General features: G+C 50.4%; 1 protein-coding gene across 1 annotated transcript in view; it reads right to left on the bottom strand.

The window, feature by feature from the left end:
* The window catches only part of LOC108579197, a 58,307-nt gene that overhangs the window by 3,089 nt on the left and 27,832 nt on the right, over positions 1-27,386 (bottom strand). The window contains 1 exon segment of the mRNA XM_017942669.1: positions 25,946-26,178. Within this exon segment, the coding sequence (XP_017798158.1) occupies positions 25,946-26,178 (233 nt within the window).

The following is a 27,386-nucleotide window of genomic DNA, read 5'->3' as shown; positions in this document are numbered from 1 at the left end:
CTATCCGTTTCAGAGCACACACCTGGTCGCGCCTCGAATCGTTCTAATCGACCGATTATAATTACCAACCGGCAGTCAGGGCAGCATCGGAGAGCACAACTGCGCGTAATTGATCACGTTAAGTGGGTCGTGGAGTTGGAATCGCGGTCGAGATCGATGACAATAGGCTAGCGGAACGAAATGCTACGATCTCTCGTGTCCAAGGGTAGATCGTTGCTCGGGATTCCACGGGTAGGCGCGGTGATCACGACGCGCGGTGCCTTAACCGCGGTGTCAATCAAAGCGATCAAAGGTCGAGGGGGGGAGTTGAGAAGCAACGACAGACTGATCCCTGATACCGATCTCTTCGCTTATGCAACAGGCTAATTGTAGGGAAGTGCAGAGTTTCATTGGTCAAGCCTTGTCCGTTTGTTACGTCTTCGTTGCCGAGCTACGATGCACGCTTGGTCGAAGACATATCGGTGAACGAACCGCGTACCATTACTTTGTAACCAAACTTGTAAACTGTACGCGATTTAGAGATTGCGGATGAATAAACGGGTACACCGTAGGCTTTGATCGATGATACGCTCAGGCGGGGAATTTTGCTGCGACCTGGAGTAAAGCAGTACCAGAGACATTTGAAACGGATCGATTCCCATCGAGAGAGCGTATAAACGGTTAGGTGAACGTTGAGGTAAAGGTAACGCGGGATGAATAATAAAGAAACAAACCGGGGGACAAATTGCTCGGAGGAGCAAGGAACGTGGCTCTCGGTTGGTTTTTTACCTGCTGACAAAGCGCGCCAAGATCTTACCGGATCTTTGTAATACGAACTCGGTTCGTGGCCTGTCTCTCCCTCTTTCTACGGCGAGCTCTGTCAAGACGGTACACGCCACGATTGAGATTCGCGATCGTCCCTGACGAATAGCCTGGCCGAGAGATCGTGGTCGTAAATTTTATGCCACCAGTGGCGTACCTAGGCCCTATCCTTCCTGCAATCTCGGCCTCCTAGAGAGTCCTCCTAGAATCTGAATAACCTCGAAGCGTCTATCGATGCTTCTGTCTCCTTTACGTCCTGCCGTTTCCTCGTAAAAAGTATCCATGGAACGTGGGCGTTTTCTCGCGACGGGATTTTCGCACATTTTCTCCACGACCTGCTCCCCTGACGAAAAATCGACCGTGAATAATGCAGTTCCGGTTGCGGCGGGTCGGCAAAGGGAGCCGAACAGTGTCCCACGGGGTGAGGCCAGGTATCGAACGTGCACGCCCATGGTATATAAAGTCAACTCGAACCTGTCCCCGATGGCGATCGTCGAGCTCGTGTTCGACCTTTTGCTCCACGCGAACCTGCAACACGTCTCCATTACGAGTTTTCCCTTTCGAAACGGTCCGGTTCTCTCTGTCTCGATTCCACCATATAGGATCTACGAATTTCGAAAGATGGAACATTCCAACTGGTGGAATTCTAACGTACTAATTGTAAGACAACCCTGTGGCAGAGGTAACAATGGAACGAACATTCCTCCACGAGTCCTCCACGGAAGCCTCTCTCCCTGTTGAATGGGGGGAAAAAGAACTTGGAAAGTCGTGTCCAACCTACGAGAACGAAGTATGATAGCCCAAGGAGCGAACGATCTATCTTTCTCTAGGAGTAAAACGAACGACGACGAGGTTAAGCAGACGGCGAAAAGAAAGAATTTTATTTCCACGTGGATTATTTTGCCCCCGGTAAGGATCGAGCAGCTGACCGTCCAAGCTCGTTAACATTCACCGTATCTCGCTGGAAGCAGGCACCGGTGAATGAAGCGTACCAGCACGAAATCACGTGCACACGAGCCCGAGGATCGGTGAACCGTGCTAGTTACATCTTCTCCGTTCGTACGTTTCCTGCAATTTTCGGAGGTAGTACGAACAGTGTTCCGTGACTCGATTTACGATTGATCGGGACCGGTAGGAGAGTGTACGCGGTTCACTACGTTGCAATAGCCGCGATTGTATTCCTGAGATCTGTACTCGGTTCCCAGAAGGGGTTGTACCGACTTACGCTACAAGACGCGGTAATTGCCTCCGGTAACTCTTCGCTAACTATTCCCCGCGATTATTTTACCACCAATGGCGAATGCTTTACGAGCAAAGTCTCTCGATCTACGGTCTCCGAGGGAACTTTCTCGATGGGGGACGCCGGTACAGATAGGATCTTTCCTTCGAAAGTACGTATCTCGTGGGCGGTCGATCGATCTGACGATATTACACGGGGTGGTTTGATAAAGTAGACGCGATCCTCCACGGTGTAGCCTGTGTTTTCGCATGCAAATACCGCTCTCCTTTCCAATTCGGTCGGATCCAATTTTTCACCACCTGCGACTCGTGTTATCCGTGTTTTCTTTCTCTTGTTGCTTTTACGATCCGATCCCCGGTTATGCGTGTACGCGAACGGCTGATCGGCTATAATAGCAAGAAGGAGAGGTTGGCGTGGGTTGACACGTGTTTTGGCAGACTGCCTGAAAGAAAAACCGTCTCTGCTGCTGCTGCGTTCAAGCGTTTGTTTGTGTATCTTTCGCGTTACCCAGAACACTCGATACCTTTGTGTACGAGATGGTGGGTGAAGATTCTGGCGAACGGTTTTATCAGACTTTTTGCGAGCATCGTGCCGACGTTCTATATCCCGTGATAACACTCCACTGCCAATCGGAGGGGGAATTCTTTGCATCGAGTCATCGATAGCTCGCACTCTCTGGTTCGCAGAATACTTGTATACGATCGTGTAGTCGCTAGCGTCATCCGGAGCTGTCGAAAAAGTTTCTACTTGGTCGACAGGTTTTTAAGAAAAATTCTAGGACGTAACATTAGTTACATTGAGCCGGGCCGTGAAAGTCTCGAAACTCTCGTGCATTCTACTTGTTGGAGTATCGAGAAAAATTCTGGGATTGTAGAGTGTCGTGACGAAAAATCCCCACATTTGTAGTCGTGACAAAGAATTCCCGAATTTGTAGATACTCTGTTCTTTCGTAGAGCGATTCGTACGGTGATCTGTTAATTGCGACATCTCGCAGCGCGTCTAACGTTCGATGAAATCCAACGAGTAAACGCAAAGGTCTGGCGCGTTAACACGAACACGCATGTTCCGCGAGCTCGTTGGAATGATTTACGAAAGGAGCAGCAAGGGGAAAATAGCAGGCTTTGGCTCGTCGCGCGCCGACCAGTCGCGGTTATCTGCGTGAATTCGCGAGCGTAGGTGTCCCGGAAGTTGCGAGCTTCTTTCCTAGGAATGCAATTAATGCACGTGCACCGGTGCAACATTGTCAAAGGTCGAACCAGCGGTGTTCTCTGGCGATCTAACGAATTCCCGGTTAATCGAGCCATTCGAGAGAGCAAACACGCCTCCTTTCGAACAATAATTAATTCCTGGCGTCCGCCGGTCGTTAAGGGACGACTCGCCTCGTCATCGGCTCTCCCACGCGTGCCGAGGCATTCTTCTTAGCTAATCACCCACGAATCGTCATTGATCGGACGAGAAAAATCTCGGAGACGCAGTATGTTTACGGAGAACTCGTTGCGTACAGGTTCGAATAATTGCGGGGATTTCAAGGTGCACGGCTGCTGACCGATTTTACGGCCTTGGAACTTTGAAATTTTCAGCATGCGTACAATCCACGTAAACCTACAAAACGTATTTTCCAAATTTTCATTACGGGCTCGGATAAAAAAGTTGAGAAATGTGATCTGCAGAATTTTTTTCAAAATTTTGTACACGCGTCGTCTAGCATACCAATCCCTGTAACTTCCAAAAGAAACTCAAGTCGTGTTCGAATATCAGTGGGAGTCGCTGTATCACGGTCCCGTCGAACGGATTTTTCTCTCGCAATACTTTACAGCCGAAGCATTAAAATCATCTTTACTACAGCCAGTTAGACGTCCCATATACAAGTCTATTGTCTCCTAAATGCACCGTACCCAACAGCCGGCTATTTATACCTCGAGCACTTTTATCCTAGACACCTTCCTATTAACTCAAGCCGTGTCGTTTAAGCGTACCCCGTGAAGCCTTTCATCTTTAACTACCTTTCCCCCTTGGAAATAAATTGGCCGGAGTCTCTCGAAGACTCTATTACGCTAGGCCAACAGTCTGGTTTCACCGTGGCTCGGGAATAACAGCGTTCGAAGGGAATGAAGACGTTCCACGGGGGATTTTGATCGGGTCGAGGCCTATTCGTTAGCGCAAACCGCACAGAGAGCCTGCCGCGGCCGGCTAGGATCGTTTTACACGCACGGCTCTCCCCCCGAGTCGTCGCGGTATGCGGATTTACCTTCCGACCAGACTTACCTCCGTAGCATTAGCCAAGTCCGTAAAGTACGTCTCAAGTTGTATCGCGAGCTGATTGCATTGACAATTTAAATGGAATATCCGCGACGCGGCGGTCGTTTCTCGCGGCAGGAAACACGCAACACCTGGACAAATCACGGTCAACGCGTGCGCTGCGATTGCAGAATAAGCGATTTATCGCTGTTACCTCGGCGAGTAGCCGGACGAGAGGTGGAATCGTTTCGCAAAATTTGTCGGAGGCGAGCTGAATTCGATTAACCTCGTCCAACGGAGGTCTCCGGAGACAGATCGAAGATAGGTACCGTTGCGTCCGGTGCCAGTCAAGCTGGTATCGATGCTCACCGATGCTCTCGTTCGTCTCTCTTCCTGGTTCCTTCCCTTCTCTCTTCTTTCTGTACTTTGGCTACAGACGACGGGTAACTGGATCGTGAAAATTCTCGCGTTCGATCTCTCTCGCTCCGTTATAAATCTCGCATGGATAAAGACGGCGATTCGCTTGTGCACCAGTTTTTCACGGGCACGTGCGTAAGCGCTAAGGCTGATTTGCATGTGATTATCGGTGGGCGTTCCTGCATGCGATCGAGATCCTTATCGCGCGAGCGCCGCTTTGAGCCTTCCCCGAGAGAAGATTACACGGGAATTAGCGGCGGTGGGAACTGCTTAGTATCGCTATCGATTCTTCGGACTTTTGGTCGGTCGACACACCTCAATTTGTCCCACGGATGACAGATTGCGCGTAATTTCAGTTGTTCCTCGATAAGGACCCATAAATCAAGCTCTCTCGCGGAGTCGCGGTTGAACCTGTTGGGAACCAGTTGCAGATCCAGATCGCCCGGAGCGACTGGTTGTTGGCGATAACCAGTAAACTGACATTGTCAACGAGATCGTTTCGCATATCTCTACGTAACCGCATATTTAATTGGTCGAGTGAAAGCCGCGACGCAACGATCGTGTTGCACCGTGTACGTACAGCTTTCTTCGTCGTGGATCGAAAGCTCGAGCAATTACGATTCGCGTTCGTTCCCCTCGGAGATATTCTTTTCGAACGGTCCAGGCCGTAAATCAACGAACGGAGTCACCGGGAGATATCGGATCGCAATCGCGCGTCAGTCGATACGCGAGTTTCGCGGCTCGAGCGTGGCATTTGCATACGCGCGCGTTGACAATTAACGTCAACGTCGAAAGGCCAAGCGATATTGCAGCTGCAGCAAGCACGCGTGTGTTGCGGCACGAGGAATTCTTTCGGGTAGGTGAAATTCTCGCGTGCGCAACGCCGTTTGCTCGAGTTACACCGATGGCTTTTAATCGAACGCGCGCGAAAGAAAGAACTTGTGCATAGACACGTTCCGGTATTGGCCAGAGAAACAAGTGTTTTCAAGGGGATAGCAGCAGGAGTGAACGCAGGTGTGTGTGTGTGTGTGTGTGTGTGTGTGTATCCGGGATATTGATTAACGATTCTTACTCACGGCGTCGTGCGACGGATAACGATCGACTCGAGTCATGCCGGTTCTTGTAATTCCGCGCCGCGGATTAATTAACGTTATACCGGCGACCGGTTCGCCGCTTGTACACGGTGGCGTGTACACGCCAAAGGATTCTCGGGTATTTTCAACGAGACGTCGGGAATAATGGAAGATTCACGCCTCTCGTTGTTCCTCCGCGAGAGAATCGAAAGACTCTCCTTCCATTTGGTAAATAGCCGACGCAAGCATATCTGTAACGTATGCAACAGCATTAGAGCTGAGAAGTGGCCAGAGAGGCAGTAACCACGAGTGGAACACTCGAGACCGATACTCTCGGTATCTTAAACCTTCGTTAGGATTAACGTTGATCCCCTCTCGCTCTCGGAAACTCGGATAAACGCCGGTGGAGTGTTTAACAGGGTTTAATATTCCAAGTGTAATTTGTAAAGTGGCTCGATCGTACATTTCCACGAGTATCGCATACCGCGTTTATCCGCACCGTGATCGCATCAGTATCGTGTAGACGCGCGCGGTTAACACGGTAAGAACCGAGTCGGACGTACGTTTCACCGTTTTTGCGCTATCACGTCCGCGGAATGCAGCCTGGGGAACTGTGTACGCCGTGACGCGACGCAACTGTATCGACGCGTGTTACGTAGGTTCGCGAGCGTGTACACGAACCGGCGTGGAAATTAGCGGGGAACTGGAGATCGGACATCGAAGCGTCACCTCGACCATTTAAAAGTCAATAGACACCCCCACCCTCGGCCAGCCGGGGAACCAGTTTCGCGCGCTTATCGAGGGAACGAGGAAGAAAGGAGAGGAGACCTCCGCGCCGTGGCGAATCGACGTTTCTCTACTTTTTTTCTACCGTTCCACTTGGAAATTTAGATTCCTTCTTTCCACGGTGGGTTTCTAAACGACCGTATCGCGTGCTCCATAAACGTGTTCCTCGGATGTCGAAAAGACGGTATCGCCGACGGTGATTGGACATTTCGGAATCGGAAATACGGAACGACGATAAAGAATCGGTAAGGCGGTTATGCAAAACTCGATGCAACGACGGTCCGTGTAATTCCGCGATTTTGCTCGGGCGCATCGTGGGCCATGACTCGAACAAGATAAACCCCGGATTAAGGAATTTCGATTTGAAAGTCAATCGACGTGTCCGCCGTGGGACCAGTTTTTGCGAAAGCGCCAGCGGAGAAAGGACGAAAAGGAGTAAAGAGCCGGCTGGCGGGGAGACGAGAGCTCGACGAGAGCTCGACGAGAGTCGCGATCGATCTCTCGCGTGTCCGCGACAATTTGTCAGAGACACGGAGACACGGGACTGCCGAGACCTAACCTTAGGACGTGCAACTTGAAGATCTGTTATCTGAAATTCGAAATTTCAGAAGGGGAGCGTAGGGAAATTTCTCGGCGAGATCATTTCGCCAATTGCTCCTTTCGTACGTGAGACGGTAGGAGAAGCGAGCGACCAGTGTCGGATTATAAGTTGGACGTCGTGGCATTATCGCCGTTTTATCTCGGTCGATGCACACGTCGCCGTGGATCGCGTTGCGAACTCGACACCGTGTACTTACACGGAGGCTAGATTATTAGCTCGGGTGGGATCGGTAGCCGGCAGGGAACTGGAACGTTGGTCGAAATAGATCGATAAATTTCATCTGTTATCGAGGAACAGAACGATCCGGTTCGTCTATCTTTGCAACAGAAGGGGATCCACTTTGGCGATTACGCTGCATAAATTGATCGCCCCGGGGAGAACTGGAACTCGTGCGACGAAAACACAAGCTAGATTCATCCGTGGAAAGGTGGGGGACGATAAATCCACTTTCCCACAAGGCACGCGCGTTTCATGGCTCGGTTGCCCGATAAAACCGTCGAGCCGCTCGATCGGCCAGGTCTCGCGCCTCTATTATTCGCGAGAGCACTTAGTTTCACGCCAGATTGAAACTCGCCGCCTGACAAGGAACATATGTTTACGCGAACGAGAGATAATTGGGTCCGCGATACGCGCCGATATTAACCGGACGACCACTTGCTAATCGATGTGCATTAACAGTTCCCCTAACACCTTTATTTCATTACCATCGCCGACCGAACGGAGTATCCTTACGAGTAGAATCCTTGTGCAACGGGAACGAACGATTCGTTAATTAATCACTCGGAGGTTTTCGAAAATTCAGCTTCGCCGCGTGACGGTACCGGGAACGAGATCGGTGACACGACGAGATAAATCGAAAAACGAGAAAGGCGGGACGATTTGCCGCGCGACGACGTCTTCGAAACGGAGTAACGTGTAAATCGAGCTTGATCGAGATTTCACCCGGTGGTGCACAACCGACTCGAACATCCACGAGCAAAATTGTCCGCGCGGGAACGGCGTACCAGGGCGTCGAGGAGGATCTAATTACAGGGCTCCGCTTCCTGCCGTAATTAATCGCTACGACCCGGAAGATTTATGCACCGCTCGCGCGCACGATCCTCTCCTCTCCCGTTTCCCCTCTGGCCGCTGTTTGCCTTTAGAACCGAGCCTGAAATCCACCACCGGTTCCCGACGACATCGGATTTCGCCTTCGGGATAACGTCGTTTTACCGTTGGAACGCGCAATCACTCGAATTGCCTGCAATTACCGACCGCTTCGCTAATTAAGGACAATTTTCTCTGTTCCAAGCTGTGCTCCCATTGAAACGTTAACCGCGGTGTAATAAACGACGGACCACGAGAGACCTTGTTAAATAATTGCCCGTCCGATTTTCACCGATACTTTCATTGTGAAACGGCTAACTTCCGGAGTTGTCCGTAACGGAGTAAGATAGAAAGGGATGGTGTACACGAACGCGGAGGATGGAAATAGAAATAGAGTCGGAAGCGGAGGAAAGTTGGAGGCGCGAGACGAAGAAGAGATACTCGGAGCTTGCGCAGAACGGTTGTGCACGAACCGGCTGGTAACAACGCGTTAATATTAGCGACGCTGGAATGAATCCCGGCGAAGAGGGCGATCGCTCCAACTAGCCGAGGAACAATGAATTTCCGGTCAGCTTTGTGCGTCCGAGCAGCGACAATGTCCTCATTGTCCTGCGTGGACTGCATAAAGATGCGCTCCTGCGTCTGCGGTTCTCTTTGCCTCTCCTTTAAAACCGCGTATTCCGACTTTCAGACTTCACCCCGCTCGAATAAAACTCGCCGCCCCATTTTCGTCTCTCTCCTGCCCGCTCGAGTGGAACGATTGGAGAAACGATCGAAACTATTAATCACCGGGAGAGAATTTGAAAGACAGCGAAGGCGGCGTATCTATCTATCTATTCTTCCATCGACGATTGCGCAATCGTCCTCGTGTTACGATCGCGTCGAGTTAATGCTCGCGCGACCTATCGCGCTCGTACACCGACCACTTGGCCAGATTGGTCAATCTCGATTCCCGCTTGGGCCTCTCCGGCTCGTTAATCTCCGCGATCCAGTCGCGAATTGAAAAGGGGCCCAGCCTAGAGAGAGGCACGACTCGCGTGAACGCACGAGCCTCGGAAACTTTTCGCGAATCCTCACACAGAGAGAATAACGTTCTTTGTTCCAACGAGCTCGTATCTTGAAAACCGGTGGCAATGTTCTCCGGGAGAAAAGTGGAGGGAAAAATGCAGTTTGGCTAGGAACGTCCGGTTTCGTGCACAGGCGTATCCTCGTTGCGTCAGGGTCGTTAAAGCAACTCGGCCCTGGGGCATTTGGTGTTCACTTTCTGGATATTCGAAGGTTACTTAAGAACTCGACTGCGAGGTAGTTACCCGTCCTGGTGTACTATTTTCCAACTGGTCGGATCTTTGCACTCGGCGTCCCACCGCGCGCCCCACAGAGGAACTTTAACGTCGCCCGGAGCTGACTCACGGAATATCTTCGGATACTCCCGGCGAATGCGTGTGGAAGTGGCGAGGAAGGAAAGTGGTTTCGGCGCTGAATATATTCTCGCCGCGGTATTCCTCGCTTACTCTCCGCGACGCGGCCGCGCGTCGATTGCCTCTTCTCTTCGTCGTAATCGACTGCGTAAAATCGCGATGCCGCGTAATTTCGCGCACGGTGGTCCGCCACTCGCGTCGTTGTTTCTTTTTGAGAGAGAGAGGGAGCGCGTGATTTGGTTTCACGAGAAAATTGTAACGAGACAGCAAGGTCAGCCGCGTCTTTTAAACGGATTGTCGTGTCTTTTTATCAGCTACTGATAACGGCTCGTCACGCGAGTTCAACAACCAGGTGCCTCAAGGTTTCTTGGTCGATTTTCGTAGAGTTGTTAGACTCGTATGACTTGCTCCGTATTTCACGCGAGTAACAGTCGTTTAGATTGGCTCGAGTGTATGAATAGCAGCATCATCGACCGTGGCTATATATTTCTACGAATCGATCTGTATTCGGCGGGAATCTTCGTGGAAGCCGTCGTTCTAATTAATTTAGAGGTCTGCCCGGCGATGGAACGCTCTGTGATGGAGATATTTCCCTTGATTTCACGAGACACTCGCGGCTCCGTCGTCCCGAATACCTGGGAAACGACGCGCTAATGGACGTCAGAGAGACGGCCACCGGCAGAAATGTCGCGAGCGAGGAGTTCACGGCCGCCGTGCGACGATGATAAATCGCGCGCGAGAGCCGGACGTGAAACCCCTCTCCTCTCTCGAGCGATCAGCTCCGTGCTGCTTAATGAACAGGACAGGTGAGCGCGAGCTAAGTGGCGTAAGTGAAAACGCGCTAACGGCGCGGAGAACGGCGGAGAGAGTGAGAAAGGGTCTAATGGCGACCCTAGATAAGCTCGAGCTGAGAAAATGGCGTGCTCTTTTCGCGAACGCGGTGTAAGATTCGAGCGAGATCGTGGCGGGCTCTCTCTGTCGACGTATCGGCTGTGTCAGGAGAGTAACGAGTTTAAATCCATTAAGTGAAAAATTGACAGCGATGTAGAAAGCTGCATAAATCACGCACCGGGTGTCCCGGTTGTTTCCGATCGAACCTTGCCGGTACGTTTCATAAGGAAGAAAAGTGACTACCTGTCGTTAGCAATTTTCCAAAGAGAGAATTTAGTCTCCCACGGAAGGACGAGGAAGAGCTTAATCTCTACAGCTGTCGTAGAGCAAGAAAGGACGAACGGGGAGGAACGTAAAGGCTGCCGGCCTTGGTGGGGCGTAACTGAGCAGCTCAACTGAGGAGACGAGGAGAGAAAAATGGTAACGCCGGTCGATATGGGCTTGGCTCCGAAGGGAGATTATACAAAAGGGGCGTCAGCGCGCGTTTCTTCGCGTGTACGCACGTGTCCCGCGGCGTCATTATCGCCCACGCGCGCTAACTGTACGCGCAATTGAATCTCCCTTCGTTTTATAACGCCGCTCTCCTCTCGACGACAGACGCGACTCTCGCCCACAGCCTCTCTCCGCTTACTTGGACGTCCCTTTCTGCCTCGGCCCGCTCGGTACGGTTCGCCTCGAAGGAGAAAGGGACAGGGCTGCGGATTGCAATTAAAACGCAATTAGCCTCGCGGACGTAATGAAGGCTTTTATAATCGTTTTGCGCGGACCAACAGCACACCGAACGCTCCGGGCAATCGTCGTTTATTATCGTCGTACAGTTCGGGTATCCCCTCTGCGACAAACCGTGTCTCTCCCTGTGGATCGTTCATTCTCGGTGGGAGATCCACGGACGATAACCGGGAAGATCTCGGAGTTATTCTTCCGTCGATGTAGAGTGTTTATCTGTAGAACCGGTTGGAATTTAAGAGGTCGAATAGCGAGAATAGCGTGTCTTTCGCGACATCTGACTCTTTCGAAACTCCGGTGTCGAACTTTCCAAAGGCATTCCACGCGATCTTCCGACCGGTTTGATGGGCTTTGACGGTCAATTTCACCAGATCTTCCGGCCTCCTCGAGCTCCCGTTCCCCGGAACATTGAAAAATTGCCCGCGGACTCGGTACAGGGGGGTCGCTTATCTCGGTATTTATTCGTTCGGCGGAGCGTTTCTCTTCTCCGGTGACGCGCACCGATCGGAAACAAAGCGCGATCGCGACGACGGAGAAAAACGCGAACGAGGCCAGACGCGCTTATACACACGCTTGCGTTTCCCGCTTCTCGCAGCGAGAGAGGATCGTGGGTGTGGAGGCGAGGCGTGGGTGCCTCGGCCATTATGTACCTGACATCGTGACGAGCTCGCGTGAGGCCTCGGGGAATCGGTAGTTGCATGGAAACGAAACGTAGAGAAGAGGCTCGTCGAGAGCGCCTGGAATACAGGCAACCTGCCACACACACACACTCTCTCTCTCTCTCTCTCTCTTGCTTCTGTTCTCTCTGTTCGCAACGTTTCAAGACACTCGGCCGCATAGAATCCCCGAGAGGAGGGGAGAGTTTACCCTTTCAAACTCTATACGCTACATACTGTGTTGCGTAACCCGTCTTTCAGAAGTAGAGACGCCTGTGAATGTCTTCTAGCCGGGTATAACTTTGACATGTTACGCGAGGAACGTAACGTTGTTACGTTTTACGCTTCCGGACGCGGAGAGCGCCATTGTCGTCTCGTCGAGTCCCGCGGCCGTAATTCTCGGCCGTCTTTCGCCGTGGAGAAGTTTACGATTGCTCAGTGGTACTGTACGCCGATTCACGGTTGATTTACGCGGCGAGCAACAATGGTAGCCTGTGATCGACTAAGCGCCATTAATTGACGATAACGGCTCATCACCAAGTACTGCCGGGCTATTGAGCCTTATTCTATTCAACGTCTTCCCACGTGTTCGCGTTAACGACCTCTTCAACAAGATCTAGACGATCGATCGCTTTCTAGTCCTCTCGTAGTCCGTGTGTGCTGCACGCTGCTCCGTGAAATTCGTTCAATTAGACACTGTTGCTCGTGGCGCCTAGGATGCTTTTCAATCACACCGATCCCCGGTGTTGCTATTAGAAACACGAAGATTGATTTTCCATTCGAAGCTCGAACGCGCCATCGAGAGACGTACAAATTGGTCGGCGAGAACGGTTCTTAATTTCGCGCTCTTTTGTTCCACTTGACGTTCAACCGACAGCTCGTTTCGATACCTCCGCGTTTAACGCGTCTAACCCATTGTTGCTGTTCGGCACAGTCACTCCGTCAAATTGCTTTCGTCCACAGACCAGGCTGCCGATTCGAGTGAGGACGGTTCGACGTTCGGATAAGATAGCAATCGTTGCTAATCTCGCTACGTTACACGCGACGGTTCAAGACGATCCGCAAATTAACCAAGTTACGCCCAATTACTTTACGCCCGATTTCTACGCGAGATTCTCTATTGTTCCGTTTCCAACGATAATTGGCTCACACGCACTCGAAGAGGAACGTGCTCGATCTATCGTAAATGGTCGAGAGGTGTTTTTTTCTTGGTCGAAAAAAACGGTGCAACAAATCCGTCACGATCTCCTCGTGAAGCTTAATCGCACACATCAGTGACGCAATTTACTCGACCGCTCACGAGGATCGCTCGAAGATTTCCAAACTGTTGGGTGAAAAAGAGTCGAGAGGCATGATCGTGGCGTTTTTCTCGGAGAATTCCGGAGCGAAGAGAGGCCGGCTGAAGAACGTACGTACGTACGTTCGTTCTGTTCGTCCATTCTCCACGGAGCGAGACAGAGAGGCAGCGGTCGATTTATAATCGTCGCCACGACTTGCTTGCGCTTCCCTTTTCTCCTTTTTTCCCATGCTCGTCGACGATTCTCCGTGACCGTTGTGAATGATCGTGATGGAGAAAGCACCACGGCGTGGTGGTGGCTCGCGGAAACCACGAATTCCTCGAGGTCCGTGGAATTTTAATTCCTCTACGATCAATTAGCCTTTACGTAATACCACGCATTCCACGTCAATTAACCTGTTTCGTTGGATACGTTCGACACGGTGAATTTTTTCGCCTTGATCTACTTCCCTCCGTTGCAAAAATCAGGCCACGAGATATCCCTGTTTAAACGGGGACTGATTTATCGATCGAAGCTGGGTCGAATTGCACAAGCAGCGCATGCATAATGCATCGAAAACGGGACGGTATTGTAGCGAATCAATTAAAGGGATCGTTTGGTCGCGTGCGTTACTCTGCATCTATCCGCCGTAGAAAATCCGTGGTCGCGCCTCCACCCTTCCTCTGTACCCGAGCGAATCAACCCTGATGCATAATGCAACGCATAGAGCGGAGTGAACCGGAACGACAATGCAACCGATCGTAGGAGCGAGCACGCTTCCCGCGGACGAGTTGCCGTAAAGCACGTACACTCTCTCGCGTATCTTGATGTTGCGTTGCGTCGCGAGGACGGAACGTCAACCGGGGATCGTGGTTCCGGAATGGGATGTACGAGCTGGAAACAGGTAGTAACCGCGTGCATGCTATCTCCCTCCTCAAAATTCGTGGATTGGTCAATTGGAACGAGACGTGTACGCGAACGAATGCATAATTGGAAAGAGTTGACGACCGATGGAAAAGGGTGTGTTCAGGGGGCGTGCACCGTGACAAGTGAATAATTGTCGCTGTTCGTCTACATGTGCGTCACGTCTATTGCATAAACGAGGGAGTTTACAACTGCGAGCGAGCGGTTCGTGCGCGACTTTGTTGCGCCGTTCGGAGTTGTTAATAGAGTTCCTGTTCCATAGGAGTGTTTGGGCTTCTGAATGAAGCCGATCGAGGGTTCGCTCCGTAACGAAATACTAATTGCCGCGGCGATGTTATCGCGGCGAGAGCGCGAAATGGCGCAACAAAGAGGTTATTCAGCCGGTGAGACACGGATAGGTAAGGGAACGGAGGAGGTAATAGAAATTCATGAGATCCCGTTCGACAAGTAAATTAATACCGCGGTGGGGATATAAAGAGATAAATGGGATTTTTAATTGGACAGTGTCGAAAGACGGCGGGGAAAAAAGAGGAGGCACGAGACATGGGTCGAGAGGTTGGTTCACCGGAGGCAGAGTAGAAGGAAAAGAGATCGTACGGGCGAACCTCCATCATATTTGCCCACTTTTTTACGAACTTCCGTAAACTTGCGAATAGTAAGTTCCGAAGTGAGAAGATTAAGAAGTGAAGATTAAGAAAGTTCGTTTTACCGAGCAATTAGCCGGAACGAGATTCTAATTGGGGGGACCGATAGAAACGCCAGACAGCCGTCTAATTAGCCGAACGCGAGCAAATATTAGCCGGCACGGGTTACGCTCGAATTAGAATTCCCCTCGAGGCCTATATCCCAGCTGTCCACCGTGTCCGTTGAATTGAATAATTATGACAAGCTGTCGGATCCCCGGTCAACGAGTAATTGCCTATCCTGGATCTAGTTCTTCTTGCTCGTTGGCATCGTGCAATACGAGCCTCTCTCTCTTTCTCTCGCGACCAGGTGACTGTGCTTAGCAATCCAGGAAATCGCGGCTGGAGATACACGATTGAGAAAGCCTCTCGACGAAACGAAGCTAAAGGGCGTTAAATCGAATCAAACGCTTCCTCCTCGTTCCAGCCGTGTCTCAGCTCTGAAAGTCGTGAGTCTAATCCGACCCGAACGAGCTTAAAACTGTCGTGCACGCGATGTTACGTGAGAGTAGCCACCACGAAAGTCCTACCTTTTGCGGTTTTCCTCTGCGGTTTCTCGCGTGGTCTTCGTTGTTGGCATTGTTCAGCTCCCACCGTACGCGCCTCTTTCGGCTCGCAACTCGTTAACGACCTTGCGATTCGAACGGAAAATTCATCTCGAGTTGCGCGGCATTGCTCGTAAAACGTTTCGTTCTAATTGGAGCGAGAGTGGCGTTTCTAGCCGACCTCGTTGAAGGGCTCTCGATCAACGCGAGCGCGAGGAAAAAATCGCGAGAAAGGGAGAGAGAGCGTGTGGAGTGGTTGCATCCTCGTTAAATCGTCCCGTGGGACAGCCGCGACGAGAATTATCATTCTAACTGGCAGTTGTTAGAGACAGAGGGTATATGTTGCAGACGGAGAGAGGGACGAGTGGAACGCGGGTAACTTAACTCGGGGAATAATCAAGCCTTAACGAACGTCCGTCGCGCGAGGTTCGCGCAAGCTCAGGTTAGTCGAGGTTAGCTCTCGGCTGATCGTTTCTACCTTTCTGCGATTTCACGCGGGATCGTAAAGTGGAATTTGCCAATGTTTACCCTTCTTTCCGCTATTGTAGAGCACGCGGAGAAATTTTGGTTTACGACTCCAACTATCGACGCTATTGGCGAGCGTTGCAGTAAGTGCAGAATTTATTATTCCACGAGATTATCGTTTTCTCGTCCGCCGCGAGAGAGTAGAGAAAAGATAGCGACAATCGGGGTGTTGGCGAGGTTGTACTGTTGCCTCGCAGAAACCTCTCGGTTCCTCTGAATTATGTATAGAGACGAAATGAAGCTGGCAGCCGCGCCTTTTCTACCTTGGAAGCGTCGAACGGCGAACGTAGAGAAGAACAAACGACGCTCGGGATCGGTTTTAAAACGCTCGAAAATTTATCGTCTTGCGCCGCTCTTATATTATTGCTCTCGCGTCTTCTGGCTCCGCCAAAAACTTTCCTTCTCTCGCTTTCTCATTGTATGCAGATACTCTAGGCGAAGTGATACTCTCTTTGAAGTCTCGCCTACTCCTCTGTTTCGCGCAACCGGAGAACATTTGGTGTTTTTGGGTCGAGCAGACGCAATCGCGACTATTTCAAGTAGCCTGACCTAGCTAACCTCTTCTCCCGGTAACGAGATTTACGACGATCCATCGACGCACGGGCGCGAACTCGTGCAAGTAATCGAACCGGGTTAGATGGGGTTGCGAACGGACGTACCGCCGTTTCCAACGATTCTCGCGGCTCGTCCAATACCAGAGACGCGTTCATTATGGTTTATTCATAAAACGTAGTTCGCGTACGACGTCGTTCCGGAGGCGATGTCGCCTCGGCAAATTTAGACGCGCGTCCGCCGCAGGAGAATTCCTATGCGGACGTTGTCGATCCGCGTCGTTTATTATTTGCGACTGGCTATTCGTCTTGCGCCCAACGTTTGACGAGCCTGCGAGAGAGCCCGGGCACGATTAACATACTTTTCGCGCGTTCGTGTTACGTTCGGTAGGCAGGCCGGCTAACTTGAAAGCGAAACACACTGTTTACGGAGTGTAACATCGGTCTCTCCGTGATCGACGGATTAGGTAGGGTACACGAGAGGCTGGTGATCGCGGGCGACGTAGGACCGTAGGCGCGACAGCTATGAAATTCTAAAATTAAAGCACACCGACGTAATAGCCGTGTACCGGCCGAGGGTGCAAATAACAATAACGAGGATAATATATTCCGGTTGCATTGAGAACCACTGGCAGGCAAGTATCCGACGGTAAATTACGAGCTACACGAATGTATACCTACGTAGGATGTCCAATCTGTGCAGGTGGTCGAGGCTAGCAGTCGGATGTCCGAGACGGGATGTACGCGGAGAGATTACAAGAGACAATCAGTCGGTTTTTCTCCCGTGGCTCGATAACGAAGAGGTCGAGCCAGACGCGGCGCGGTGAGCGTAATGTAAAAAGTTTAAGGTGCCTGGCGGAGGCCATTGTTTGAACTTTGACGATAAGCTATCACGACTCTCCAAGATAGGAATTCTACTTTTTCTTTCCCTTTTTTCCTTTTCACCGAAAGAGATTAATCGGGAGCAGCGTCGCTTTTTACCCCTTAACGATCCTACGTTTGAAACGGTGTTAACGTTAATTAACGTTTACTCGCTTCGATCGAGCTTCTTCGTCTCTATACACGCTCTATGCAATTTCAACGCAGACGACGCCCGTCCCTCGCTGCTCTTTCTAAAGCCATTGAAATTTTCCCTCTCCCCGTGCTACTTTACATTCCACGCCGGGAGTAATTACTTTTTGCATCGAATCGTTCGTCTCGAGTTTCGCATGGAAGGATGCAACAGGTCGGGGAACTCTCGTAGGAGATAAACGTCAAGGCAGAAGCGAGCTTCGCCTCGCCGTGAGATATTACTCGTAAAGTTTCCCTAACGGAAGCTGCGGCAAAACATTCCGCACCGTGTATCCTGTTGTGCCATTGTGCTTAGCAAAAGTAATTCGTTCCGTTTCTCCTTTTCTCGCCAACTCCGAGCGACGAACCAGAGAAAGAGAAGAGGGGTAGGGTAGCGGAGATTTTCCTATTTCTCGTTCGCGAAACGACGATCGGTCGACGACACGGTGGTGGACGATGGCACGAGCTGCAAATAAATCGCATCGGTCCTATGCTAATCCCCTTGGTACGAGTGTCTATTACGAAAGGCGGTGCGAAGAGGAAGAAAAAAAAAAGAACGGGAAGAGACAGGATACGGTGTGTCGTAGCAGGCGACTACTACTGACCGGTTGTCGCCTGAAATTTCACGCTGTTGCTACCAAACGCTCGTTAACTCGATGGTTGTAATGGCGTGTAATATCGTTTCTAGGCAGAACAGACCAACTCTCGCGTGTGTCCGCGGATAATTTATTCGGAAAGCTCTGGTTGCTGTGTATAAATCGCGAACGCTTCGAAAGATGTAATCTTATCCAGTCGTGTGACTTACCGGGCAACAGCATCCTGTTACTGCCTCTCGTTGCAACTAGTATTACTTCACGGAAGGAGACTCTTCTCCCTTGATAATATACAACCACCGATCTTAACGGGTCTGCTCTCTGCGATCGAATTCGACTATCCTTCGCCTACCGGAGAATTACACAGTCGAGTGTTTCTTTTTTCCAAACACGTTTCCGTCGGTAGTTGTAACGCAGTCGGATTCGTGTTGTTATCATGAATTTTCCATCGGGTGTCGCGAGCCATTTCCTACACGTCTAGACGACGCGTTCTAAATCTGTCTCTAGAAACCGTTGTCACCATTTTAGGGATCATCGGATTAACCGATGCTCGTTTCAAGCAACGTTGGACACTCTCGCCCAGTCGGTCGATTACCGGGTATCCTTGATCGTAAGTTATCGGTGGCGAGCTGTAAACGGCAGTTTTCATTGACTAGCGTAAAAGGAGCGTATCTGATGGGACCGTAGCCATTGGACTGGTTCGTGGAACGCGGCAGACGAGCACGCACCGGGACGACGTAGATGCTCCTATCTATCTACCGATATTCGAACGAAAATAGAAAGAACACGGTGCTTAGCATGTGAGGTCATGTCTGGCGTGCACGAGGCGGGACTATCGATAGCTGACAGCTAACAGCTGACCTCCTCGGGTCAGCGCTAGTAGGCGACGTCCCACGAGGACGGGGGAAAAAGAAGTTGTAACTCGGATCCTTCTTTTTTTTATTCGATAAACGGGGAAAAGTATCCCTCGTGGTTTGCGATCGAAACTCGAATTGCGGACGTTAGAGAGAGAGAGCAGCCAATATCGATACGCGTGTGAACAATTCCACTAGGCCCTTTTCTTCGAAAGTTATTCTGGACAAAAGAGAAATCTCGAAGGACGTCCGGACCTCGTTAATTTCACGTGAGTTTGAACAGGAGGTTTGAACCGGAGGGCCGCGTCGCGTAAGAGGCTTACGCGATAAGGAGGCACCTCGGGACTGGATTTTTTCGCCGCCACCTGTCAGAACCTCGGTCAGGTGTAATTCCGAAATAAGAGCCACGTCGGCGTTCCATTAAAATGACGGGCATGTCTGCGGCGACGCGAGCCTCCATTCAAGACGCCGGACGGGCCATCGTTAATCTTACGTGAGGTCTCCAGCTACCCAGAAACGGTCAGAACTCGCCCGGTGATTCTGGTAGCCGGCAACTCCGGAGAACCATTAAAAACGATAACCGGGTCTTCGTCCTTCCGATTGGGATCTACTACATTCCGTCACACTGTAACGTCCTTTTCTCTTGTCGCGGTGGTCGGGGACCGTCTTAACGGCATACCGGTGCGTCTCCCCAAGATATGGAAGTAGTTGCATCTCGTAAATTTCAACTATCGCGGAGGAAGAAACAATCGAACACACCCTTTACTCTCTTCCTAAATGCCTCGAGCACGCTCCTCTTCTGCCTTTACGTTCAATTCCACGCCGCGTTTCTCAGACGTTAAAAGATCGAGAGCCGTGCTCCTCTCCCCCGAGAGGGATAAAACAATAGCCAGGAAGGCGGTGCGTTTTCGTGGTGGGCCGCCATTGGCCGGGCATTATAATAGTTGGCAGTTGGTCCCGGCGGCGAGCAGCTGCCTCTCGTCGTCAAACTCTCCTCGATCGTTCGGCCGAAATCATTAACTGCAATTCCGTTTCGCGGTTAATAACTTCCCGGACGTCGGTGATCGTGCAATTTATCGCGACGTCGATTCGACCATGTTCGCACGCCCTCTTCTTCTATACGTGACGCGCGCGCGCGCCGGTCGCGAGAAAAAATCTTGTCGAAACATTTTACGGCCGACTATTACTTCGTCCTGTGTATACAGCCACTTTGGTATCTCTCGGAGCGGAGGAAAAGGCTGGCGCGGTGCAATAACCGGGCCGAATTACCTATGGTAACAGGGTTTGAAAGTTTTCGCGATAACTAATGGTACCGGGGCATAAATAGTGGCCCGATAACAACGATTCTCGTCACCGTAAAGGGACGTCGAAGAAGCTCGTAACTGGCCTACCTGCCTGCTTTTAGTTTCAATTATCGGGTGGCTTCGTTAACGGTATATGTAGTTTGGTATCTTGGTATTTTTTCCTTGAAAAACAGACCTTTTTCTTAACCCCTTAACGCTCGTGTCTGTGCCTTATATGTGCGCCAACTAATTCTCTAAAAAGTGCAATTTTGTTTAATTATTTTCTTCCACTCTTCATATCCTTTCTATTCGCAGCATTGTAAATAAATAGCAAACTTACTTCTATACGCCTAGGAAATAATTAAAAAGAAAAATATGAAATTGATCGTTGATCAAGTTGAGGGAAATGTGAGCGTTAAGGCGTTCAACCCCAATATCTTTTTCAGCTTCCTTAATTCCTGAAATTAAGGGCATACCTTAGGTCCTCTTCCGAACGAAACTTTCCTCCATCGAAATTATCATCCGTCGTGTTGTCATCTGCGCCACGAGCATTCGTATTAAATGAAGCCTCTTTCCATTTGTCATTCTCAGCTTCTCCGTGGAACTTTCCTTGGATTCCGTTTTTTCCCCGATGATTTCTTTCCAGCAAGCTAACGCAAGCATCAGTCATCGACTGGATCCAGTAAACGTGTTACACGCGACGTTCCGTCTCCCGCGATTCGCGGAGAAATCGGGCTAGAAAACGGAAGGCCTTCGTGTACCACGATTCGTCATTTGTCTCGCGGGGAAAAAACCTCGGTGCATTATCCTCGCCTCGGATGCAAATAGGGGGGAAACGAGGCGATCGAGTCGTTTCGAAGAGTCTGTGTCTTACACGATCGTCGTATCCGGCGAACCTCCTCTACGATTAACACGGACGCACCGTATGCGGCTCGCAATAAACTAACTCTGTGCACCACGTTGAAAAGACTATTTACCCCGTAAAATTATCAAATAAACAAACGATCGATAAACGCGTTTCCACATAAACCGAAACACGAAACGTTTCACTTTACTACTTTCGAATCTAAAACGCGTCTTCCCTTTCGTCCACAATTTTAACAGCCATTCTAGGAAAACAGCCGTCCCTATCGTATAAATCCTATATTTTCCCGTGTGATTCGTGTGCACGCTCCGTTTCGAAAAGGTCTTAACGATCGACAGACGTTAACCCAGTTACTTTCTCCGGGGCGGGCGGGAGAGAGAGAGAGAGCAGTGGAACTAGGGGCAGATTATAAATCAACGTATTTCGGTATCGCGGAAGAAGCCACGCTGGCTCCGGTATTAATATACCCCAAGTTTCGTGTCGCACTTGCTCGCGCATCGTGCGTGTACACTGGCACACTGGCAGGCTGCAACAAGGAACTTGTACATCCGAGGTGAATTTGATACTCGGCCAATTTCAGGCCCGGCTGTGAAACTGACTCATTCCGCGGGCGGAAAAGTGCCGCGACGCACGCGAGAGCCACGGTTTGCAAATCGACGAGCGCGCAGGGTTGGGCCCGCCTCTTTCGGACAGGTGGCGATACGAAGGGTTGCTCGCTATAATTATACAGGTTAACTGGGGCACGTCTTTCGTTTTAAAGTCTTCGTCGCGATGTAAGCGGTGTTTCTTTCGCGGGTACAGTGTACGGGGCAAAAAGGAGTAACGGACGAGGCTTTCATGCGTGAATTTAACCGTTCGGGGAAGGGGAAGAAATGATGAAAAACCGCGGTAATTTTTTGGTATATCGTCCGCAGTCGCTTTCGTCGATCGGTTGTCGTACTGTTAGCATAAACACGTATCCCGAGACAATAATGACGCCAATTCCAATAGACCGACTCCTTTTCCTATCTTGTTTTTCACCAAATCATACTTCCCTCCGACCCTTTCACTCGAACTCCGATCCTTTAGTCATCCTCGAACGATGACACAAACCTCCCTCCTTTAGGAATTTTCACGCCGCGCATCGGTTTCTCCCCGAAGGTACAGACTTTAGTGCATCACCTCTGAACCGTATACCTGTACCGTAGTAATAAAGTCCCTGTTCGACTGCGGCATAACAGTACCATGGTACCGTTTTTGTCTCCACTCCTTGGACACAGGCGATCGTTTGATAATTGATATAATGGCTGAATAGCATTGTGCAAGAGGTATTATGACCAGGGACAAGATTGCTCGCATTCCGTGGCACGGTATCGAGCAACGGTGCAACAAAAAAAGCCCTATGTATCTCATTAAATTTATAGCGTTCCCCCCGTTGGTGACCCCCAACGCACACTGGCCCCCCTGCACATTTATCACAATCGGCTCTGCCCGCCGATTGGACGTGACTCTCCGCGTGGGTGTACGGTCAAACGATATATCGAGCGATCCTTCGTCGAGATAAAGTACACTTTAGAAAGTACATACCAGTTCTTCGACGGTGCAATTAACGTTTTCGCATTTTACGAAATACCTTCTCGCGTTACGTCCAGCACGCGATCTCGGCTATTTCAGTTTCGATATCGCGGTATCGTAGAGTGGACAAGTAGCGAACCAGCTTTTTGCCGTGCGTTTTATCGCGGGAACGTTCTTCATCACCGGTAAATGCTCGTCTGTTCGTCCAGTTCGTCCCGTTCGTGCAAGTGTCGCGGGACACTCGAAGATTACGTCGCGTACGACTTATGAAACGTTCGCTCGCTCGCTAGCTCGTTTATCACGTCCAGCCGTTTAAGCCGCCGGTAGACATCAGTCGTACCGCCTTTGCGGACGGAAATACACGCGGGCTGGACGAGCGTGAACCGCGAAATTCGACCGCGACGAAATCACGGAAAGACGGATGTTAAACTGAAAGTTTGTACACCTTTCGCACAACCCACTACTACCGATTCCCACAACAGTCACCAGGAACTTATGCTAATGCAGCGTGGCAAAGCTTGAACGGTAATTGCGGCGCGATGCAAATTGTACCCGCGGCGTTATTGCACCTCCGCATTGGCAATTACGCCGGCCCGTTTATTGCGATTTATGCTACGGCTATTTTTGTTTTCGCCATGGCGTCGCGTTGATACCGTGTGCCAGCTTTTAACGAGCTGCGTCCATATTTTTTCGCCGTCTCGAACGTCCTCTGTATTCTTCTGAGTTATCGTAACACCCGTTCTTTGATACCCAGATCCGCACCCGTATGGTGCTTGTTCTGCGTTGAACATCGAAGCGGGCGATTTGTAGACGATCGGATCGACGTGAAAAACGCGATAGGGAGAAGGAACGACAGGGAAGAGGTCGGTTGAGAGATGATTCGTTAGATTGTCTAGGAATGTAGTGCGATCCAATCCACGACGCGCGGATTGCATCCAGTAGGAATGCGATAGATCCATCAGGATTAATTGATTCATTAAGATCACTCGTAAAGTTTAATGGCTCGCCTCGGACGGGGGAATACTCGTCACTGAAAATCTATGGCCGTGTTGTCGCGTTCGAGGAACGCGACGCTGCTTCGTGCTAACATTAACCCTTTCGCCTCGCCGCGACGCGTCTCGCGGGGAACAATCTTGTCGCACTTGTTGTCTAATTTAAACAGTCCACTTCTGTCGTGGGAGTGAAATTCTCAACGGAATTTCCGATAATTTCTGAATTATGGAAACGGAAGAGTGAATTTAATCTTTCTTCTATTTACGATTCGCCGCGCTGTTCTTCCTCGAGATGAATCATTCGAACGGACCGTAGCGAGATTAATTAAGGTGTTTGCACACCGATCGACAGTCTCACAGAATTCAACCGTATCGTAATTTCGACATGTTACAAAAGAGAGATTAATTATTTTTCGGACGTGTACACGTTCCGTAATATCCATTCGCCGATTGTCTGTGGTGTTTTTTACGGGTTGCTCGATTATTTACGCTCGGCCTGGCGTTTCTCCCGCTCCCTTGGTTTGCGTAATCGGTTGCAAAAATCTGCTCCGACGTCCTCGGTTACCGCATCGACGGAGACAAGTCGCGTTCAATGAAACGTCATTAGCGCCTAATTGACCAGGCCGCTTGTTTATTTCTCGCGGAGGAAACGGCGCCGTTTCTGTCTTTCTGTGATATACGGTAAACACGTAATTCCGAGGTTACGAGATGCTTACTCGGAGATAATGAAACGGTGCAATAACAATTGAAGATATCGGAGTGCTTGAACCCGAGTGCGATCGATAATCCATTCAAAATTATCACCGGCGAATAAACAGAGAGGATTCGATGTCGTCAATGCAAAGATTTGCAGTCTGTGTTTATGATTTACAGACGTGAACGTAGAAAGCGTTCGAGAAGGGACAAAATTAGGTTAGGTTATCGGGCTGCGTCGAAAACAACCGAGAGAATAAGGTGCATCGATCGAGAACCGTCTGTAATCGCCGGATGAAACGGTGCTGTGGAGTATCGAGTTTCGCGAAGAGCGCCTTCGAACTTAACCTGCATACACGCGCGACCGGTTGCACAATTTCGGCTACCGGTCCGCGAAACGAACGCCCTTTGTCGGCGAGAGATTTCACGAGAGAGAGAGAGAGAGAGAATGCGATCTCCCTAATTGTTTTTCCTTTTCAATTTCAAAGCATAAATTCACGTTTCGTCCAGTTCAATTCATCTTGGTTAGAATAGAGAGAAATTGTGAGGGGACCTTAAGCTCACGCATCGACAACGATCGAGCTGTAATGTACAGGTAGAAGAACCGATAATTTCGCCTGGGATCGATTTCGTGCATAAACATAGTGGAGGTTGAAGCGACACGATGGACCACCGGGAGAGTGGAGGCGCGTGTCGTCTGTCCAATTACGGTCATATCGGTTGGTAAGGGGTGCGTCGACGATCCTGGTGGCGTGCCAGGAATGCGACGAATCGAATCGGAGCTCGACAGATGAATCATCGAAGAAGCGTCTAACTAGAGACGTCTGTCTCTAGGCAAATGGACGAATAACCGCGTCAGCGGTTCGACAACGGAGGCTGTGGTCGGTCGTAGAACGTATCGTTGGCTCGATAAATTCTGACACTCGATCATACACGCGGTCGCGTAACCAGCCGGTAGATGAGGAAAAATATTTCCACCGGCATTCCAACGAACTCGCGCGGGCTACTCGTTTTCCGTGACACTAATGGGCAGGCCTGAAAGCCGAGAGAATTTACGCGAGCCTATTTTTTTCTATCCGGTTCACTGGTAGATAAGCGTGTTTTGTGCAGTCATCGAATTCGCGGTTCGCCGATAACGTCGACGTTCATTAACCCGCGTGTACGCAACCAGCGAAAAAAGAAACGTTTCTCCGCCCTCCCTCTCTTCTCACACACGAGAGACGAAGTTTGAAATCGTAGGAGATTTCGCGTCTCGATATCGATGATTGCAATGGGGTATAAATCATGCGAATACCGTGCGACTTCTTGACTTCTCGCTAATAAATTCCCCCGCAGTACACTTTACACGATTAATGGTACTTTCTCCTCGACGATAAAGTCTTCCTTGTTGCTTCGTGGCATCCATCGTTCCGCAACGTGCATCGTTTCTCTCTCTCTCTCTCTCTCTTTCTCTATGTTTCACTGGTGTGCACTTGGCAATTTATCTAGCTTGTAACGAGGCAACATTCACGGGATCGTTTGTCGTTCGATCCGAGAAAACGATTCCGCGGGAACTCGGTTGTACGAGCGTCAATTTGCATGGAGCATCGCCGTGGCAAATAGCCGAATAAGAGATTGACTTACGTAGAAGGTGAGCTCGACTCGGTGCGACTGTTTCGGCACGCAGGTCAGAGCTTCCGATCTGCAGCATCCGGTGTCGTCGGAGCACCTGTGCAGGATGGCGCAATGCGGCGTGTAGGTGGTCGACGGGCTCGGGTAGACGTCGCGGACCGAAATCACTCTGGGCCGTGGCCACTTGCAGCTGCCCTCGCGTAACACCTTGATCGCGTGGAGCAGGGCCTCTCGGATTTCTTCCGCTGAAAAGTACAGTTGGTTCAAGCATCGAATCTCTTCGAAGTGTATCGTAAAAGGACAGAATCATTTGGAGAGGGAGGAGCAGGTGACATAAGTGGTGCGAGAGCTTTCTATTGATTCAGCGTGCAGATACACCTAATCGCTTTCTACGCGTTTCACGAAGCGTCGATAATTATGCCTCGGCTATCGCCCGTTTGCAATTTGTATGTATACTACCGCGGGAGAAACTACATTGTAACTGGAAATCAATAAATTCTAGTACAAATTACCGGTGTTCGAAATCGTGGTTTACGCTCTATGGGAGTATCGTCGTGGCTCTTGATATTAAGATATAAACGCGGTAATAGTCGCATAAATAAAGGGACCGTGTATCGCCGGTTATGCATTCATGGTTACGTGTATTCAAAGGGGCACGGGATTCACGAGTCTGGTCACGGCGAGATGGTGGTATTTTTAGCGGAACGATGTAACAAAGTTTCCCCGCCAATGTGTCTGGATGATTATAAATTAGAAGTTTATGGGCTGTGAGTAAGCGAGCGAGCGAGCTTCGCGTCGATAGGGTTAATCGGGCCAAGTTCGGTGTAGCGTCGAATTCACCCGTCGTGTCGCGGAATCGTTGCTTCTAATCGAAAATAATTGCGACCGATCGGTGAACTCCTCCTCGTTTGTTAAACGATTTACCACTTTGCCTATTAAACTACCGTTTGTTAAGACGTTCGCTGAATGTGCTATTCAGCTGATGTGCAGTAGTGTAGCTGATTAAACTGAGAAAACTGAGGCGTTCTTCGGAGGTTTCGTGTTTATATTTCTTCCATGGAGTGTACCTAGCGCACAGCGTGGAAATGTCGGTGTTTGGGCGTCTGACACACGAGAGAAGGAGGCCTCTCAGTCGGCAGAAGATAAAACCAGGGTTGCGCGAAATTGCGAGCACTCCAGGCTGCGCTTCGGGGAAGCAGCTCTCGAGAGAGCGCCGCTCGTTTCGGCTGGCGAAACAGCGTCACCGCGAGGAAAAGAGATCGATCGACGAGCAGGGTGGAGAGAGAGGGAAGCTGAGATGAGAACGATATCAGAGTGGTAGAGGGGACGCGTGGCACGGAAGCGTGAATTGAAACGATTTAAGGGAGAAGTTTCGGAAATGTCTCCCGATGTAGAATTATTTCTCCGTGTTAATCTGAGCCGGCGATCTATGCTAATTTCGAACGTAGGCGTT

Source organism: Habropoda laboriosa, unplaced genomic scaffold (genome assembly GCF_001263275.1).
Source record: "Habropoda laboriosa isolate 0110345459 unplaced genomic scaffold, ASM126327v1 scaffold64, whole genome shotgun sequence".
NCBI lineage: Eukaryota > Metazoa > Arthropoda > Insecta > Hymenoptera > Apidae > Habropoda > Habropoda laboriosa.
The sequence above is the reverse complement of the archived record's forward strand: the minus strand, read 5'-3'. Positions and strand labels throughout refer to the sequence as shown.